We start from the raw sequence: 19,906 nt of genomic DNA, 5'->3' as shown, positions 1-19,906 counted from the left end.
TTTCATTTTTGGTTCTTTACTTAAATATTTTGTCTAACAGATTTAAGACATTTTTCTTGCATAAGCTATCTATAATATATATAATATATATTATAGATATATGTAACATATATCTATTATATATATATTTTTATATATAATAGATTATATATATCTATATCTATATAGATATAGATATATATAGTATTTGGTAAAGTATACTTTTGTGAACAAAGATGGAACCATTTGCTTTTCCTCCCTATTGGATTCCTCCCAAAATTCACAAACCATTTGTATTCTTATTTTTATTTATACAAATTCAATAAAAATCTGCTCTCAAGCAGGATACAACTGGAAATATAAACACTGGTTATATACCAGTAAGGCTTTGACTGAAATGTCTTATTTGAAAATGTGCATTGAATGCCTGGCTTCCAGAGTTCCCAGACTTGCAATGAGTCAGTAAAAATTGTCACTTCCTGGAAGGCCCAAGATCCTTAAGATTGTATGTAAGATGCCCTGGTTTGGCTTCCTAGCTCAGTAGGTTTTTAAATCTGAGATTCCTGTGTGATCAATGTGGGAAGAAAAAGTTATGTCTCTATAGAAAAACTATAATATACCTATTCTTATTATAGATTGTAGCCCTGTGCATTGTTTTAAAGTTCTTGTTATCTACGTGTAGACTAGACTAGATCCTGAATTCTTCTAATTTCCTCCAATACTTGGTCACAATTCTCCAGCTGGCTTATAAAGCTTTATTAGCTGAAACTAGATAATTTTTTTTGAGATGGAGTCTCACTCTGTCGACCTGGATGGAGTGCAGTGGTGCAATCATGATTCACTGTGCCTCTACCTCCCGGGTTCAAGTGATTCTCCTGCCTCAGCCTCCTGAGTAGCTGGGACTACAGGCACACACCACCACACCCATCTAACTTTTGTATTTTTAGTAGAGACAGGGTTTCACAATGTTGGCCAGGCTGGTCTTGAACTCCTGACCTCAACTCCTGACTTGAAGCCTTGGCCTCCCAAAGTGCTGGGATTTCAGATGTGACCAACTGGCGCCCGGCTGAAACTAGATAAATTTTTTTTTTTTTTTTTTTGAGACAGAGTCTCGCTCTGCCGCCCAGGCTGGAGTGCAGTGACCGGATCTCAGCTCACTACAAGCTCCGCCTCCCGGGTTCACGCCATTCTCCTGCCTCAGCCTCCCGAGTAGCTGGGACTACAGGCGCCCGCCACCTCACCCGGCTAGTTTTTTGTATATTTTAGTAGAGACGGGGTTTCACCGTGTTAGCCAGGATGGTCTTGATCTCCTGACCTCGTGATCCGCCCGTCTCGGCCTCCCAAAGTGCTGGGCTTGAGCCACCGCGCCCGGCCGAAACTAGATAAATTTTAAGAAACACTTATGAACCACAAAAAAATGTTCACCCAACTGCCCAATGTCATGACCAAAGATATTAAAACTACAAACCAGAAGAAAAAGTTGCTATTTTCACAGTGTAAATAGCTTTCTCCAGGAGGTTGGAATAAGACTTCATATCATAATAAGACTTTTACCCCTCTTAATGCTACTCTGCTCACTTGGCAGACTAATAGTGTAATTGAAATTTTATAATCAATAGCCTCTGCTGGTAACTTAACAAAACCTAACTTAAAGAAATATTTTGTATCAATTCATTAAACAAGAAAATGTCTGTGCAATTTCTCATATTACAAGCTGTACCTGGATAAATTCCTCTGTGAAAGCTGAAACCCATATACATAAAACAATACAGGCCATAAGGTTACAGCAGGTCTCACCTAATTCCTATGGTGATTTGACTTATTCAATTGGTTTTCTTTAAGCCTAGATTCACAACTCAAAGCCATTATGCAAACTGACATTGTCATATTACTATTAAGTTTACCTTTTATTTTCCCTTTTTAAACTTTGAATCTGGGCCAGGCACGGTGGCTCACGCCTATAATCCCACCTTTGGGAGGCCGAAGCGGGTGGATTACTTGAGGTCAGGAGTCGAGACCAGCCTGGCCAAGATGGCAAAATCCTGTCTCTACTGAAAATACAAAAATCAGTTGGGAGTGGTGGCGGTTGCCTGTAATCCCAGCCACTCCAGAGGCTGAGGCAAGAGAATCACTTGAACACGGGAGGCAGAGGTTGCCGTGAGCCAAGATCACACCACGGTACTCCAGCCTGGGAGACAGAGTGAGATTCAGTCTCAAAAAAAAAGAAAAAAAAACTTAACTACAGGGCCGGGAGCGGTGGCTCACACCTGTAATCCCAGAACTTTGGGAGGCCAAGGCAGGTGGATCACTTGAGATCAGGAGTTTGAGACCAGCCTGGCCAACATGGTGAAACCCTGTCTCTACTAAAAATACAAAAATTACCCAGGCGTGGTGGTGCATGCCTGTAATCCCAGCTACTCAGGAGGCTGAAGCAGGAGAACTGCTTGAACCCAGGAGGCAGAGGTCGCAGGGAGCCAAGATCACACCACTGCACTCCAGCCCGGGTGACAAAGCAAGACTTTGTCTCAAAAGAATAAACAAATAAAAATAACTACAGGATGAATGATCAGTCATGCTTTCTGAGAAAGATCTTGATCAAAAGGAAGAAATGTAAAAGTTGTCAAAATCAAAATGGAGTCACCAATGTTAAGAAAAACAGAGGCAGGGAAGACCATGAGGAGAGTTATCTTGTATGCCTGGTAATGAAAAAGATTCTACAAAAACCACAACTTTGCTCAAAGGCTACCACAACCTTACACAGAAAAATGCTTATCTGCCAACGTCATCTGCCCAGCAACTGCCAGCCTACCCTCGGACTGCTGTCACCCTTGTTATTGATCTTTGCAGCCAAGGATAATTATTTCAAAACAATTACATAATCCTCCTCATTTTTTCCTTTAAAAATCTTCGTCTTTGGCCAGGCGCGGTGGCTCACACCTGTAATCCCAGCACTTTGGGAGACTAAGGCGGGTGGTCAGGAGATCGAGACCATCCTGGCTAACAAGGTGAAACCCAGTTTCTACTAAAAATACAAAAAAAAGTTAGCCAGGCGCCTGTAGTCCCAGCTACTTGGGAGGCTGAGGCAGGAGAATGGTGTGAACCTGGGAGGTGGAGCCTGCAGTGAGCTAAGATCACACCACTGCACTCCAGCCTGGTGACAGAGTGAGACCCCGTCTAAAAAACTAAAAAATAAAAAAAAACGGTGTCTTCATTAACTTATAATAACTCATAAAAAATTAAAAATTAAACTTTGTCTTCCTGTACCTCCCCAAAAACACAGTTTACTGTGGCTTGCATATTCCCATTGCAATGCTCTATTCCAAAATAACCATCATTTTCTTCTAGAGAGCCCCTCTCTGTTTGCTATTTAGGTTGACAAGTCTTCAACAAATGGTGCCAAAACAACTGGATATCCATATTGGCTGAGGTGGAACAAATCTTGACCTTTACCTCACACCATTCATAAAAATTAATTCAAGACGAATCACAGGCCCAAACATAAAAGTGAAAACTATACACAGGGCCAGGCGAGGTTGCTCATGCCTATAATCCCAGCACTTTCAGAGGCCAAGGCAAGCAGATCACTTAAGTCCAAGAGTTCAAAACTAGCATGGGCAACATGATGAAACCCTGTCTCTACAAAAAATACAAAAAAATTTTTTGCTGGGCATGGTAGCACACCACTTGGGAGGCTGAGGTGGGAGGATGGCTTCAGTCCAGGAGGTGGGAGGCTGCAGCAAACCAAGATTGCACTACTACACTGTAGCCTGGATGACAGAGCAAGATCCTACTTCAAAAAAATAAACAATTAAAAAAAAATTGGCTTCTTCTACACAGGTTGCTTAGGAGGAATCCGCCTAAGCAAATCTGTCTGCCCCCTCAGTCATTGAGCCCCTAATGAGCTCTTGCCACCACTCTAGGAATACAGACATTGAAGTTTGGGGACAATATATTTATCTAACTTCTGAATCAAAATTAAATACCTGCTATGGCAGTGAAAAAAGAAACTGAATTTATCATTTTCACCTAAAGAAAAACAACAGACAAAAATCAAACCTGTATGCCGGGCACGGTGGCTCACACCTGTAATCCCAGCATTTTGGGAGGCCAAGGCAGGAGGATCACGAGGTCAGGAGATCAAGATCATCCTGGCTAACACGGTGAAACTCCGTCTCTACTAAAAATACAAAACATTAGCCACGTGTGGTGGTGGACACCTGTAGTCCCAGCTACTCGGGAGACTGAGGCAGGAAAATGGTGTGAACCCATGAGGCGGAGCTTGCAGTGAGCCGAGATCGCACCACTGCACTCCAGCCTGGGCTACAGAGCGAGACTCCATCTCAAACAAAAAAAAAAGAAAAGAAAACAAAAAAAAAAAATCAAACGTGTGGTGCAGGACAGGATCCTGTGCCCTATATGATTTCTCTGATTCTTGTGGGTTTTTATACCATTAACACTTTTAATACTTCCTTACTTTACTATTTTTCTTCTCTACTTATTATTTTCTTACACATTTATAAGAGAAAGAACGTATTAAAAGAAGCCTACTCTCGTAATTTATGGGATGATGCAAGGAACACGGAGGCAACTCTGTGGGATGGGCATACAGCAGTTTGGCATGGTAAGCAAGGATGCTTTCATCTCTGTGTTGCCGTTCACATGTACTGCATTGGAACTGTGTTACCATGCCATTTCATTGACTGAGAAGATACTGAAAAATATAACAGAAGTGATATTTACTATTCCCTGTTATCTGTTTGCATGCATCGTGCATATGTATGTGTCTTCCTTAAAATGAGTTTCCCACAGAGATTAGTTTCCATTAAACAAAGAGCCATGCAGCACTGAAGACTGTAAGTTGACATGTGAAAATGTATATTTAACACATCTAAAAGAGTAAGAGACTAATTTATTAAAACTATAGAAAACTGCTTTAAAAAAATTAAAACTACATACAAAGCTTCTAGAAGAAAATCTAGAATATCTTTGTGACCTTATGGTTGGCAAAAATTTCTTAAAATACAAAAAACCCTAACCATAAAAGAAAAAAATATGATGTAGTGAACTGTATCCAAATTAAAATTTTCAAAAGATACCTTTATGGAAATAGAAAAGCCACGGTCTAGAGAAATATTCATAGTGCACATTTGACAAAAGATTCACATCCACAACATATAAAGAACTTTTAGAAATCAATAATATAGAGTCAAATAACCCAGTTTGAACAAAGATGTGAACAGACATTTCACAAGTATAAACAGCCAATACGCACAACACAAGATGTTCCTGGTTGGGCATGGTGGCTCATACCTGTAATCCCAGCACTTTGGGAGGCTGAGGCAGGTGGATCACTTGAGGTCAGGAGTTTGAGACCAGCCTGGCCAACATAGTGAAACCCCGTCTCTACTAAAAATACAAAAATACAAAAATTAGCTGGGCGTATTGGCACACCCTTGTAATCCCAGCTATTCAGGAGGCTGAGACATGAGAATCACTTGAACCCGGAAGGTACAGTGATCCAAGATCGCACCACTGCACTCCAGCCTGGGTGACAGAGCAAGACTCTATCTCAAAAAAAAAAAAAAAAAAAAAAAAACAAAGTTCCTAATTATCAACCATCGCCAGCAAAATGTAAATTAAAACCACAATGAGGGCCGGGTGTGGTGGCTCACCCCTGTAATCCCAGCACTTTGGGAGGCCAAGGTTGGCGGATCATGAGGTCAGGAGATCGAGACTATCCTGGCTAACATGGTGAAACCCCGTCTCTAATAAAAATACAAAAATTAGCTGGGCCGGTACTCGGGAGGCTGAGGCAGGAGAATCACCTGAACCCTGGAGATGGAGGGTACAGTGAGCCAAGATTGCACCACTGTACTCCAGGCTGGCGACAGAGCGAGACTCCATCTCAAAAAAAAAAAAGCAAAAAAAAAAAAAAAACCCACAATGAGGTACCATTTCACAACCATGAAAATGCCTAAAATTAAAAGACAATACCACAGGATGGTGAGAATGTGTAACAAATGGAACTTTAATAAATTGCTGAGCAAATATAAAGTAGTACAACCACACTGACAACAGTTTGGGAGTTTCTTCTAAAGTTAAACATATACCTACTTTGTGACTTAACAACTGCATTTCTAGGCATTTACCCAAGGAAAACTGAAATTCACATTCACCAAGTCTTGTGAAGAATGCTCATAGTACTTTTTTTCATAATAGCCAAAAACTAAAAACAGACCAAATGTCTACGGATTTTTAAAAACTGGTATATTCATATAATGGCATACTACTGAGCAATAAAAGTGAATGAACTACTGATACATGTTACATGATACGACACGGATGCATCTCAAAAATATGTTGAGTTTAAGAAGCCAGTTGCAAAAGACTCCACATTACATGATTCCACTCTTAGGAAATTTTTTCTTTTTTTTTTTGAGACGGAGTCTCACTCTTATCACCCAGGCTGGAGTGCAGTGGCGTGATCTGGGCTCACTGCAACCCCCACCTCCCAGGTTCAAGCGATTCTCCTGCCTCAGCCTCCCGAAAGCTGGGATTACAGACGGCCACCACCACATCTAATTTTGGTATTTTTAGTAGAAACACGGTTTCACCATTTTGGTCAGGCTGCTGTCGAACTCCTGACCTCAAATGATACGTCCACCTGGTTTCCCAAAGTGCTGGGATTATAGGCGTGAGCCACTGCACCTGGTCACTCTTATGAAATTCTAAAAAGGCAAAACTAAATAACAATAATAGCAATTAGAACAATAATTCCCTAGGGAAAGGGAGTTATTGACTAGAAATGGGCACAATAAATTCATTGGGGTGGGGATAACAGCTTATATCTTTTTTTTTTTTTTTGAGATGGAGTCTCGCTCTATCACCCAGGATGGGGTGCACTGGCCGGATCTCAGCTCACTGCAAGCTCCGCCTCCTGGGTTTACTGCCATTCTCCTGCCTCAGCCTCCCAAGTAGCTGGGACTACAGGCGCCTGCCACCTCACCCGGCTAGTTTTTTGTACTTTTTAGTAGAGACGGGGTTTCACCATGTTAGCCAGGATGGTCTCGATCTCCTGACCTCGTGATCCACCCATCTCGGCCTCCCAAAGTGCTGGGATTACAGGCTTGAGCCACCGCGCCCAGCAACAGCTTATATCTTAATTGGAGTTGGTGAATATAGGTTCTACCATCTATCAAAATTTGCTGAACTCATTTTAAAGAATCATTTAAAAATCTGTGCATATTAAATGTAAATTATACCTCTAAATAGTAAATTTATTGACAGTGTATAAAAATAGCTATTTAAAAGTTGCATATAATAGACATACTTAATAAAAACAAAAAAAATACCTTTGTCCACCTGCAAAGCTTCACCCCAGAGTGGCTCCCAATCAACTGATAACCTGAGTGGAAAAGCAGGGAACACAAAGTTGGACTGATCCAAAGTGTCATAACAAAAAGTGACATTAAAATTTAGCAATTTTTTTTTTTTTTTTTTTGCTAAATTATTGCAGTCAACCAACCCATGGCAGAAAACATGAAAGATTTAATTCAGCAAGATGAGAAAACAATTTAAAATGTATATGTATCTAATAACATAGACTTAAAATACATAAGGAAATTATCTTTTTTTTTTTAAAGACAGTCCCGCTCTGTCGCCCAGGCTGGAGTGCAGTGTTGCAATCTCAACTCACCACAACCTCTGCCTCCTGGGTTTAATCAATTCTCATGCCTCAGCCTCCTGCATAATTGGGACTACAGTCGTGCTTCACCCTGCCAGGCTAATTTGTTTGTATTTTCAGTAGAAATGGGGTTTCACCATGTTGGCAAGGCTAGTCTCAAACTCCTGTCCTCAAGTGATCCATCTATTTCCACCTCCCAAACTGCTGGAATTACAGGCATGAGCCACCGCACCCAATCAAGAAACAATAAATTAATCCAAAAATTATATGAGGAGATTTTAATCTCTCCGTATCTAACAGATCTCATAGGTAAAAACTCAGTAAAGCTCTAAAAGATGTAAGCAACACAACACATAAACTGGACCAAAAATACACAGAGCCCTGCACTCACCAACTACAGAATTTACATTCTTTTCATGGACCAGTGAAACATTTATAAAAATGAACGGCATGCTGGGCCATAAAACAAAAGTAATAATATATTTCAAATGAATGAATGGGGAGCTATCATCGGTAACCTTTGAAAGAAGATGAAGAACCAGGTGTCAATGGGAGATTAAAACAAAGTAATGTTGACCCAAAGAGAGAAAAATCAAATTCTAGGAACTACATCTGAAATGTGAATTCTCAGTAGCCGTACAACCTATCATTTCACATTTTTGAGCTACATAGGGCGTGAAAAGCATGGAAAAAGCCAGGCCAAAGTAATCTCATTTCCTTTTTAAACAAACTAGTAGTACAAACAAGTAGTACATTCTGATTTCAGAAAGCATTCAATACCGTTTCTCATGAGGCTTCAGGTAATAAGCCACAATTATCATGAGTCGCTCACACAAAAAGACTCTTGCAGGCAAATAAGGCAAATGGAGAAACACAGTCTGGATGATAGCGTAAGTGGATCAGTGGCTGGTTAAACATCCATATTCACACTGTGATGATTATTGGAGCAATGTCAATTTGGATTACAAGTCTCCAGTGGCAACATTTACAGGGCTTTGTCTTTTATCCTCGTCTACATTTATGTAAACACCTTGCATATAAATAAACAAAGGACTGCTTATGTACTCGAAGGCGGAACTGAGTCCAATTGAATAACTAATCTCTGATACCAAATATGCATTTAAAACATCCCCAGAAGAAATTCTAGTTCTTCTCTTGGAATTCCATATGATATTGTTAATACTATCATAGAAATCATCCTCTACTACATTAACTCTTTATACTTTTCTCTCCCAAGATACACAGGTTTCTATAAATTTTGCATTTAGGTAAAGAAAAAAACTGTACATTATAGGATAGAGAGATCTATAGTTGACCACAGTACAAATATAAGCCAACAGTGTATAACTGCTGAAAATCATTGTGTGGAATTCTGCCTCTAGCCAAGATGGAGTAACAGAGAGGATTTACAATCCTACCTGAAATACCAAAAAATGGACAAAATATATGAAACAACAGATTTCAGAACATGAGACATCAGGCAACAAAAGACGGTGATCCCATAGAGATAGGAAACAATTAAGGTGAGCCCTCCCATTACCTCGGCTTACTGTCTAGAAACCTTCCAGGCCATGTAGCAAAGAGAGACTACCCAAGCGAAGCCCAGTGGACTCTTGACATTGGAAAATGGAACAGATGACAAAGGTGACTACAGTTTGCAGGATTGAAAGCTAGAGAGATGAAACCTACAAAGAGACTCCAAAAGTCTACAGGGGATTTCTCTCAAGTATTTGCCCAAGTACTGTTTAGCACATTCACAAGAGAAACACTACTCAAGGATGGGAAACAACCATTTTTGGAAGACTAGACATTTAGAGAAGAAGCAATTACAGAACTTGAAGACACAGTGATAGAAACTATCCCAAATGGGATGGGTGTGGTGACTCACGCCTGTAATCCCAGCACTTTGGGAGGCCGAGGCAGGTGGATCATCTGAGGTCAGGAGTTCAAGAACAGCCTGACTAATATGGTGAAACCCTGTCTCTACTAAAAATCCAAAAATTAGCCAGGCATGGTGGCATATGCCTGTAATCCCAGCTACTAGGGAGAGGCTGAAGCAGGAGAATCGCTTGAACTCTGGAGGAGGAGGATGCGGTGAGACGAGATCATACCACTGCATTCCAGACTGGGCAACAAGAGCGAAACTCCGTCTCAAAAAAAAAAAAGAAACTATCCCAAATGAAAAGAGGGAGAGAGGAAGGGAAGGACTGGGGGTAATGCCTGATGCTTACAGCAGGCTGAGAATTGTACCTGTTTCTGCCAGTCAGACTATAAATCTAAAGATGCACAAGGCATTAGGTAGACTACATAGAAGCGTCTTGCCTTAATAGTGAGGAATAATTAGCCCTATACTGAGCTGGCTCTTGTCTTATCATCTAAGAAGCTATAAAAGTAAGATATAAAGCTCAAATTATTTCCAAGTAACTTAACCTCGTCCCAGGAAAAAAAAAAAAAACTGTTTATAAGAGTGTTTATATAAAAATATCCAAGCCAGGTGCGGTGGCTCAGGCCTGTAATCCCAACACTTTGGGAGGCCAAGGCGGGCAGATCAGGAGGTCAGAAGATCAAGACCATCCTGGCTAACAAGGTAAAATCCCATCTCTACTAAAAATACAAAAAATTAGCCAGGCATGGTGGTGGGCACTCAGTTACTCAGGAGGCTGAGGCAGGAGAATCACTTGAGGCAGGAGAAGCGCTTGAATCCGGGAGGCAGAGGTTGCAGTGAGCCAAGATCGTGCCACTGTACTCCGGTCTGGGCAACACAGCAAGACTCCGTCTCAAAATACATAAATAAATAATAAAAATAAAAATATCCAGTACCTAATAAGGTAAAATTAGGTCTGACATTCAATCAAAGATATAAAGCATGCAAACAGATAGGAAAACATGACCAATGAGGAAAAAAAATCCATCAACCAAAGCTGATCCAGAAATGACAAAGACATTAGCGGATTAGGACAATAAAACAGTTATAACTGTATTCTACAGGCTCAAAAAGGTAATAGATGTGGAAAATATAAAAAGTCCCAAACTGAACTTCTAGAAATGAAAACTACAATGTCTAAGTTGAAAAATATATTAAATAGGATTAATGGAAGATGAGACATTACAGAAGAAAAGATTACTGAACTTGAAAACATAGCAATAGAAACTATCCAAAATGAAAAGTGAGACAGCAGAAAGAATTTTTTAAAAATGAATAGAACATGAATGAGTTTTAGGTCAAATTCAAGCAGGCTATTACACATATAATTGTAGTCTTCTAGGAAGCAAGTGGGTGAAGGGGGGAATATTTGAAGAAATAATGGCCAAAATTTGTCCGAATTTCATGAAGACCATAAATCCACAAAACCAAGACACTCAACAAAACCCAAATAAAAGAAACATGAAGAAAACTACACTGAGGCACATTATAATGAAAATGCTCAAAATCAGCATTAAGAGAAAATCTTCCAAGTAGCAGGGAGTTGGGAGAAGGAGGATCCTATTTAAAGGACCAAACAAAAGGATGATTGATTGCTGAACTCTAATCAGAAGCAATGTGAGCAAGAGGACAGTGGAGTAACATCCGTAAAGTACTGAAAGAAAAAACTGCTGTCAACCTACAATTCTATATTCAGCAAAAAATTACTGAACTTGAAGATACAGTGATAGAAAATGAAGGCAAAGTAAAGCCATTTGCAGATATATGAAAGCTGAAAGAACTCATCACCAACAAATCTGCACTATAAGAGATGTTTAAAAAGTCGTTGGAGTTGCCACAGGTAAATTTAAATGAGAGAAAAGAAAAAAAACAAGTAGTCCTTCAGGCAGATGGAAAAGGATACTAGACGGAACACAGACCTACATGAATAGAACATGGTAACTACATGAGTACTGAAAATGGTAACTATATAAGTAAATATATGAGATTCTAAGATTGTAAGTATATAAATCTTTAGTATATAATAGATGCTTTGATTGAATTAAATATAAAAATAGATATTTTTGTTGAAGAAAAAATAATAATAAAGTGTAGGCTTTAGAGGATACGTAAAACACTCAGTGTGCTGGTTTACACCTGTAGTCTCAGCTGTGCAGGGGCTGAGGCAGGAGGATTCCTTGAGCCCAGGAGTTCAAGGATATAGTGAGCAATGATCATACCACTGCACTCCTAGCCTAGGCAAAAGAGCAAGACCCTACTTAACCAAAAAAACAAAAGTAAAAGTAAAATGTGTAATAAAAATTACATACAGGTTAAGAAAGAAATAATGGAAGTACAGTATTGTAAGGTTCTTCTACATATTAAGTGAGATAACATCACTCAAAGATATACTATGAAATGATAAAGTAAAGTGTAGGCCAGGTGCAGCGGTTCACACCTGTAATCCCAGCACTTTGGGAGGCTGAGGCAGCAGATCACTTGAGGCCAGGAGTTCAAGACCAGCATGGCCAACATGGCGAAAAAATGAGCTGGGCATGGTAGCATATGTCTCTAGTTCCAGCTGCTCAGGAAGCTGAGGCAGGAGAATCACTTGAACCTAGGAGGCAGAGGTTGCAGTGAGCCAAGATCTCATGCCACTTCACCCCAGACTGGGTGAAAGAGACTCTGTCTCCAAAAAAAAAAAAAAAGGAGGTATACTGTAAAACCTTGAGCAACTATTAGCAAAAATGTTATTGCTAGTAAGCAAACAAAAATATAAAATAGAGTCATTTTTAAAAATTGAATTAATTTGAAAGAACACAGAAAAACAGGAAAAGGGAAATCAAAAAGCAGATGAAATAGAAAATAGCAAGAAAAATTTAAATCTATAACGAAATCACATTAATATAATCTACCCTAATTAAAATATAGACATAGATATTAAAATACAAATATATATATATATATATTTCTCTAGTGCACCAGACTGACGGTTCCTTGAAGAAGATACAGTTTCCTGTGTTTCTCTGCATTGCCAGACTGTCACATAAAAGGTCTCTCATAAATACAGAGGGGAAGTGGGGAGGGGGAAGGAGGAAAGGAGGCAGGTCTACTGATTCCCATTTTACTACTCTTCCTTCCACAGGAAACTAGTATTATTACTCATTCATGCAACTATAACCTCCTTAATAAGGTAAGACCACAAAAATCCAGATATGACACCTCTACATAAAACACTTCTAATTAACCCAATCTCTTATCATATGAGCTTTTCTATGCATTTTTTTTTTTTTTTTTTTTTTGAGACGGAGTCTCGCTCTGTCGCCCGGGCTGGAGTGAAGTGGCCGGATCTCAGCTCATTGCAAGCTCCGCCTCCCGGGTTCACACCATTCTCCTGCCTCAGCCTCCCGAGTAGCTAGGACTACAGGCGCCCGCCACCTCGCCCAGCTAGTTTTTTTTGTGTGTTTTTTAGTAGAGACGGGGTTTCACCATGTTAGCCAGGATAGTCTCGATCTCCTGACCTCGTGATCCGCCCGTCTCAGCCTCCCAAAGTGCTGGGATTACAGGCTTGAGCCACCGCGCCTGGCCTCTATGCATTTTTAATAGCTTTCCCAATGACAGCACTTTTGATCTGTGAACTTGACCCGCACTAATAGTAATATCCCAATAAACCAAGCAAAAAGGTAACTCAACAGAAGCGATCCGCAGAAATAAGAAGGTGAATCTTTAGACTGCTATATCTGCCACTATGAACAGCTGCTGAGCTAACTAGAGAGAGACTTCATTCTAGGTATTACATTAGAATGCCTAAGACTATATAGTCATATAACAACAATTCCTGAAGATTTTCACCTTGTTTAGTAAGGGCTTCTCGGAGAGCAGCAGTTATCATAGCTCTTCTTTCACCATCTTCATTCCTCCCCATGTTCCTGAACAAACCAGACTTCTCTTCCTGCTGTTCCTTTTCTCTCTGCATTAAAATAAAAAAGAATGAAATCCAGAATTGGCAATGTGCAATGTAAATAACAGCACAATCATGAACACCTAGCATCAAAAAAAAGGTCCATTATGAGGCCGGGCACGGTGGCTCACGCCTGTAATCCCAGCATTTTGGGAGGCCAAAGCAGGTGAATCAGCTGAGGTCAGGAGATTGAGACCAGCCCGGTCAACATGGCGAAACCCCATCTCTACTAAAAATACAAAAATTAGCTGGGGATGGTGGCTCACACCTGTAATCCCAGCTACTCAGGAGGCTGAGGCAGGAGAATCACTTGAACCCAGAAGGTGAAAGTTGCAGTGAGCCGAGATCACACCACCACACTCCAGCCTGAGCAACAGAGAAAGACTCCATCTCAAAAAATAAATTATTATAATTTTTAAATTTTCTTTTAAAAAAGGGCTGTGATGAACCATGGCCCACAAAATCCGTCCTCTCCAAAGTGAACACACTCACAATGAGACAACAATCTAAAGACATGCCAGGATGCTCTTTTTTAAAGTAACTATATACTCAAACATACACACCCAAAAACCGTAAATCTACAATTCACTTATCTAAGTGTCAAACATTTTCAACAATCTGAGTACAGATAGCTGCCTAACTTCAGCAAGTTGCTTATTTTCTCTGAATTTCAATTTCCTCACCTGAAAAGGGAAAAAAATAACAATAGCAATAGAGAAGAAATATGTTGAAGGTTAAATGAAATAAAATCACAGCACAACCCCTGATGTATAATAGGTATTCAATAAATTATAGCTGCTGCTGATATTACATCTCTAAACCCCCAAAACAAGTGAAAAAAGTACTCGAAGCCACCCTGAGAGCCATCAGCTCAGAGACCAAGTCACCCCACTACCACCAACAGCCTTCCCAATGGCTCCTTCTCCTTTATTTTATTTTTTGAAACGGAGTCTCGCTTTGTCACCCAGGCCAGAGTGCAGGGGCACGATCTTGGCTCACTGCAAGGGTTCAAGCAATTCTCATGCCTCAGCCTCCCGAGTAGCTGGGACTACAGGCGCGCACCACCACGCCTGGCTAATTTTTTTGTATTTTTAGTAGAGACAGGGTTTCACCATGTTGGTCAGGCTGGTCTAAATCTCCTGGCCAATGTCCACTTCTAGATGATCCTATGCAGGATATTTTTCTTCAGTGATAGAAAAAGAAACACTTATGAAATCCGAAGGATAATATAAAACTGATTGTGTTTCATGTTGACTTTGACCACCAGGAAATTTCATCAGCACACCTTTGATTACTGTTACAAAACCTTGCACTATGCTGGTCTTCTATTCATTGTAATTGGCTTGATATGACAAGATGACCCTCATTCCCTCTTTCAATTGATTTCTTCCTCTCTTTTTAAACGTTTATTTGTGTATATTTTTAAATATATCGCCCTATCTTTTTGGGAATGGCAGAGTGCTAAGTAATAATTTCAGAGATGACACACAAGATCTGTGTTAGACTTTAGGGGAGATACTCATCAAATCTTACGGACAGCTGCAGAAATTCACAATAACTCATTTTGGCAGTGGTCCTACCACCGAGCCCCAGACCACCTCTGGTGCCTATTTTAAATGTCCAGCCATCCAGCCCCCAGGTGAATAAGTGAAAAGACTCACCGTAACACCCTTTCTACTTTAACATGAGAATATCTCACAGATGAGATCTCAGATCTGCTTCAAACTAAAACAGAAGGGGGTATACAAAGGGTACTTGGGGGAGGATGGCCCGTAAGTTGCTGGTTGATGAGGCCAGGCAATAGGTAATAAGAATTCACTGTATCACTCCGTGTACTTCTGAGAACATTCAATGTTCCCCATACATAGAACGTAAAACAAGATTAAAATTTTTAACACTTGGCCGGGCACATTGGTTCACGCCTGTAATCCCAGCACTATGGGAGGCTGAGGCAGGGGGATCACCTGAGGTCAGGAGTTCAAGACCAGCCTGGCCAACATGGTGAAACCCCATCCCTACTAAAAATACAAAAATAGCCAGGCATGGTGGCGGGCACCTATAATCCCAGCTACCAGGGAGGCTGACACAGGAGAATCGCTTGAACCCGGGAGGCGGAGGTTTCAATGAGCCAAGATTGCACCACTGCACTCCAGTCTGGGCGACAGAGAGAGACTCTGCCTCAAAAAAAAAAAAAAAAAAAAAAAAAAAAATTAACACTCACAGAAAGTAAATGAAATTTGGAGTCAATATCTCTACATTATCTGTTACTTCAGGGACATGCTCTGAAATAGGAAATCAGTGAAAAAAGTACTTTAGAGAATCAAATGTACCAAATGAGAAAAAAAAAAAAAAGCCACATTAAGTCCTATCTGTCCTAAAAGTCAGCATTCCAAATTACTAAATATAATCAAAATGCAAGGCAAATGAACATTTTTGCTTCCAGTAATAGAGTTCTTAATTACATACTACCGGATGGAGCTGAAAAAATTCATAAACAAACATCAATCATTTGTTCTTATAATAAATGTAATTAGTTTAATGCTAGGCCTTTTATACAAATAAAAAGGCTCCAGTTATTATTTTGTTAAGATAGTTTAAAATAGAAGGAATCCTTTGCCTTTTGTTTTCCGAGATGAGGCTTCCCTACGTTGCCCAGGCTGGTCTCAAACTCCTGGGCTCAAGTGATCCTCCCGCCTCAGCTACCCAAGTAGTTTGTTTTTTTAATCTAAAAGCAAAGGTGTGAGCTTGATAAAGAAGTCTTGTGATGAAGCAAAACGAACAAATCTCAACCTTGAAAGCATTTAAATTCTCTGAAGCAATTCTATAGCAAGTCTCTATAATTCCTCCACAAATCATGCAAAAAATTGATAAGAGATGGCAGTATTTGCCCTCAAAAGCCTCTGTCACCACAAAACATCACCAGCTTATTTGCTTAACCCAAAGGCCAGATAAATCCAAAACTGGACCCAGGCCCATGACACTGGCCTCTGACCACTGTGCCCAAAGCACCAGACACCCTCTTGGGGTTTTAAACAGAGACTTCTGGCCCCTACAAAATGAACAGACTCCAAAGGACGGCCATGGAATACTGTCCCTGTCCCTTCACTAGAGAAAGTATCTACTATAAAATGTGAGTGTTGCAACCCCAGAGTCAGTCATAAGAGCTATGATTAAACGTCTTGAGCCCTCAGGACAAACAAAATTCATCATTCCTTCCCTCTAAGGCAGCTCAATCCTATCTTCCATATGCAGTAGTAACTTCGTTTCTGAAAAGAAATGTAATGGTTTATAACACTCCGCAAGGGAGTTTAATGCACCATTCAAATTATAACTCTAATCTGCTAGGTGCAGAGACTGTTTACTCTCTGCCCAGAATATAACAATATAACAACCATGTAAGACCCATATAGTTTTGTGTATTTATTCATTTATAGTTCTTACGTGGCCTAAACAGAAATAAGTAAGATCCCAGAATCAGCCAACCTTGATTTCTTCCTCTCCTGTACCATCCCATTTAAAGATGAGTGGCCAAATTCTGTAACCACATAACCAGCCCAATCTGGTTCAATTATGTGTAGTAAACTTGTAAGCTGTATTTCAGCTGCCATGAACCCCCAGGTTGTAAGTTAGGTAACTCGAGCACAGATGAACCCAGTGTGCCCAATGTGTGACACCAGAGGCAATCAGAACTAAAAAGTCAACCACAGGCAGAACCAAAGGGCTCAGATCAGGGAAAAGAGAGAATTAAGAAGCAAGCCTCGGCATTACCTCAGGGCATGTGCCAATCAGATCATGTCTTGGCATCACCTCACGGCATGCTCCAATCAAATCACACCTCCTGGCATCACTTTGTTGCAAGATCCAATCAGATCACACTTCACTAATTATACTGCCTCATGGTAATCCCTCTGCCTATAAAACCTGCCCCAGCCTCTAGCTCAGGGAGACAGATTTGAGTGTTTCTTCCTATCTCCTTGCCAGTTGACTCCCAATAAAGACTTTCTTTTTTCCAAACCAGTGCCATGGTATTGGTTTCTATTTACATCCAGCAGTGAGCCCATTGCCCAGTAAAACAGTTCTAGGGTTTCATTTCCTAACATAACTGTTCTCTCCACCTACAATGCCACCGTTCTTGTCCACGGCCTTGATTTCTCCTAAGGGACGACAGCAAAAGCCAAATTAAATGGTCTCCCTGTTTCCAACCTCCACTTCCATTCCTCCCATCTCCCATACCCATCACACTTGCTTTGAAACAAAACTCATGTCCTAGCCAAGCTGCAGTGGCCTGACATGCAAACAGGAAAAGCAATTACGAGCCAACTTCCTAAGCACTTATGAAAATGGCAATGAAGGCCGGGCGCGGTGGCTCAAGCCTGTAATCCCAGCACTTTGGGAGGCCGAGACGGGCGGATCATGAGGTCAGGAATCGAGACCATCCTGGCTAACACGGTGAAACCCCGTCTCTACTAAAAAAATACAAAAACTAGCCGGGCGAGGTGGCGGGCGCCTGTAGTCCCAGCTACTCGGGAGGCTGAGACAGGAGAATGGCGTGAACTCGGGAGGCGGAGCTTGCAGTGAGCTGAGATCTGGCCACTGCACTCCAGCCTGGGCGACAGAGCGAGACTCTGTCTCAAAAAAAAAAAAAAAAAAGAAAATGGCAATGAATACACAAAACGTTCTTTATAAACCGACAGGACTACATGAATCTTATAGAATAATAGGAATAAAGCAGTGGTACTAATGTTTTTTGTTTGTTTGTTTTAAATATCATACAATACTGGTTGGGTGCAGTGGCTCATGCATGTAAACCCAGGACTTTGGGAGACCAAGGCAGGAAGATTTGGTTAAGCCAAGGAGTTGGAAACCAGCCTGGGCGACAGAGTGAGATCCCAGCTCTACAAAAAAAACAATTTTTTTTTTTTTTTTTTTTTTTTTTGGAGACAGTGTCTCACTCTGTCGCCCAGGCTGGAGTGCAACGGCGTGATCTCAGCTCACCACAAGCTCCGTCAGCTGGGTTCACATCATTCTCCTGCCTCAGCCTCCCGAGTAGTTGAGACTACAGGTGCCCGCCACCACACCCAGTTAATTTTTTTTGTATTTTTTTTTAGTAGAGACGGGGTTTCACCGTGTTAGCCAGGATGGTCTCGATCTCCTGACCTCGTGATTCACCCGCCTCGGCCTCCCAAAGAGCTGGGATTACAGGCGTGAGCCACTGCGGCTGGCAAATTTTTTTTAATTAGCCAGGTGTGGTGGCACGTGCCTGTCATCTGAGCTACCTGGGAGGCTGAGGTGGCAGAATCACTTGAGCCCAGGAGTTCAAGGCTGCGGTGAGCTATGATCATAGCACTGCACTCCAGCCTGGGTTACAAAGCAAGACCCAGTCTCTAAAAGTAAAAAAATAAAAAAATAAAAAATCATACAATACGATAAAACAAGGCAAAAAACTGATTTGCTAAAGACTTTAAAACGCTATATAGTTGGAAACTGACAAACAGGAGTTATACAAGAAACAAGCTTTTTTACTAAAACATACATTTCTCCCAGGAGAGAGTCTTTCTGATTGATCCTTTTTTTTACCATCATGTGATTCCTTTTCTTATCAATTCCTATAGAAAAGGTTGGCTAGGCTGGGAGTGGTGGCTCACATTTGCAATCCTAGCACTTTGGGAGGCGGAGGTGGGTGGATCACCTGAGGTCAGGAGTTTGAGATCAGCCTGGCCAACATGGTGAAACCCCATCTCTACTAAAAATACAAAAATTAGCTGGGTGTGGTGGCAAAGGCCTGTAATTTCAGCTACTGGGGAGGCTGAGGCATGAGAATCACTTGAACCCGGGAGGCAGAGGTTGCAACGAGCCGAGATGGTACCACTGTACTCCAGCCTGGGCAACAGACTCTGTCTCAAATAAAAGATTGGCTATAGAATGCCCAAATTCTCTAGAGGTCATTTTTCTAGACAGTCAACCTGGCTAGGCCTGGAGCCATGCCCGCACAAGGTGGGCATTCAGAAAATGTTGGTTGAATAAATGAAGAAATGCCTCCAAACTATCAGACAGCTATTTCTAGACCTGGAAATTTAGACCACACTTCTTTCAGTAACTAATTCTAAACCTGGTAACTTTCAATATTAAAAACTCAGGTTGGACGTGGTGGCTCATGCCTGTAATCCCAGCACTTTGGGAGGCTAAGGCGGGCAGATCACTTGGGACTCAGGAGTTCAAGACCAGCCTGTCCAACATGATGAAACCCCACCTCAACTAAAAATTAAAAAATCAGCCAGGTGTGGTGACATGCGCTTGTGGTCCCAGCTACTCGGAAGGCTGAGGCAGAAGAATCACTTGAATCTGGGAGGCGGAGGTTGCAGTGAGCTGAGATCACACC

The 19,906-nt window shown here is 41.0% G+C and overlaps 1 protein-coding gene across 5 annotated transcripts in view; it reads right to left on the bottom strand.

Annotated features, from left to right (window-relative positions):
• Window positions 1–19,906, bottom strand: part of LOC104657346 (S-adenosyl-L-methionine-dependent tRNA 4-demethylwyosine synthase TYW1) — a 262,699-nt gene that overhangs the window by 197,727 nt on the left and 45,066 nt on the right. For all 5 annotated transcript variants that reach the window (XM_030932482.1, XM_010357125.2, XM_030932480.1 and 2 more), the window contains 2 exons: window positions 13,419–13,536; window positions 7,332–7,384 (listed from right to left, as the gene is read on the bottom strand). In XM_030932482.1, coding sequence (XP_030788342.1) covers window positions 7,332–7,384; window positions 13,419–13,536 — 171 coding nt within the window. The remainder of the gene's footprint in view (window positions 1–7,331; window positions 7,385–13,418; window positions 13,537–19,906) is intronic.

Source organism: Rhinopithecus roxellana, chromosome 6 (genome assembly GCF_007565055.1).
Source record: "Rhinopithecus roxellana isolate Shanxi Qingling chromosome 6, ASM756505v1, whole genome shotgun sequence".
NCBI classification, from domain to species: Eukaryota; Metazoa; Chordata; class Mammalia; order Primates; family Cercopithecidae; genus Rhinopithecus; species Rhinopithecus roxellana.
This window is presented reverse-complemented; position numbering and strand designations above follow the sequence as displayed.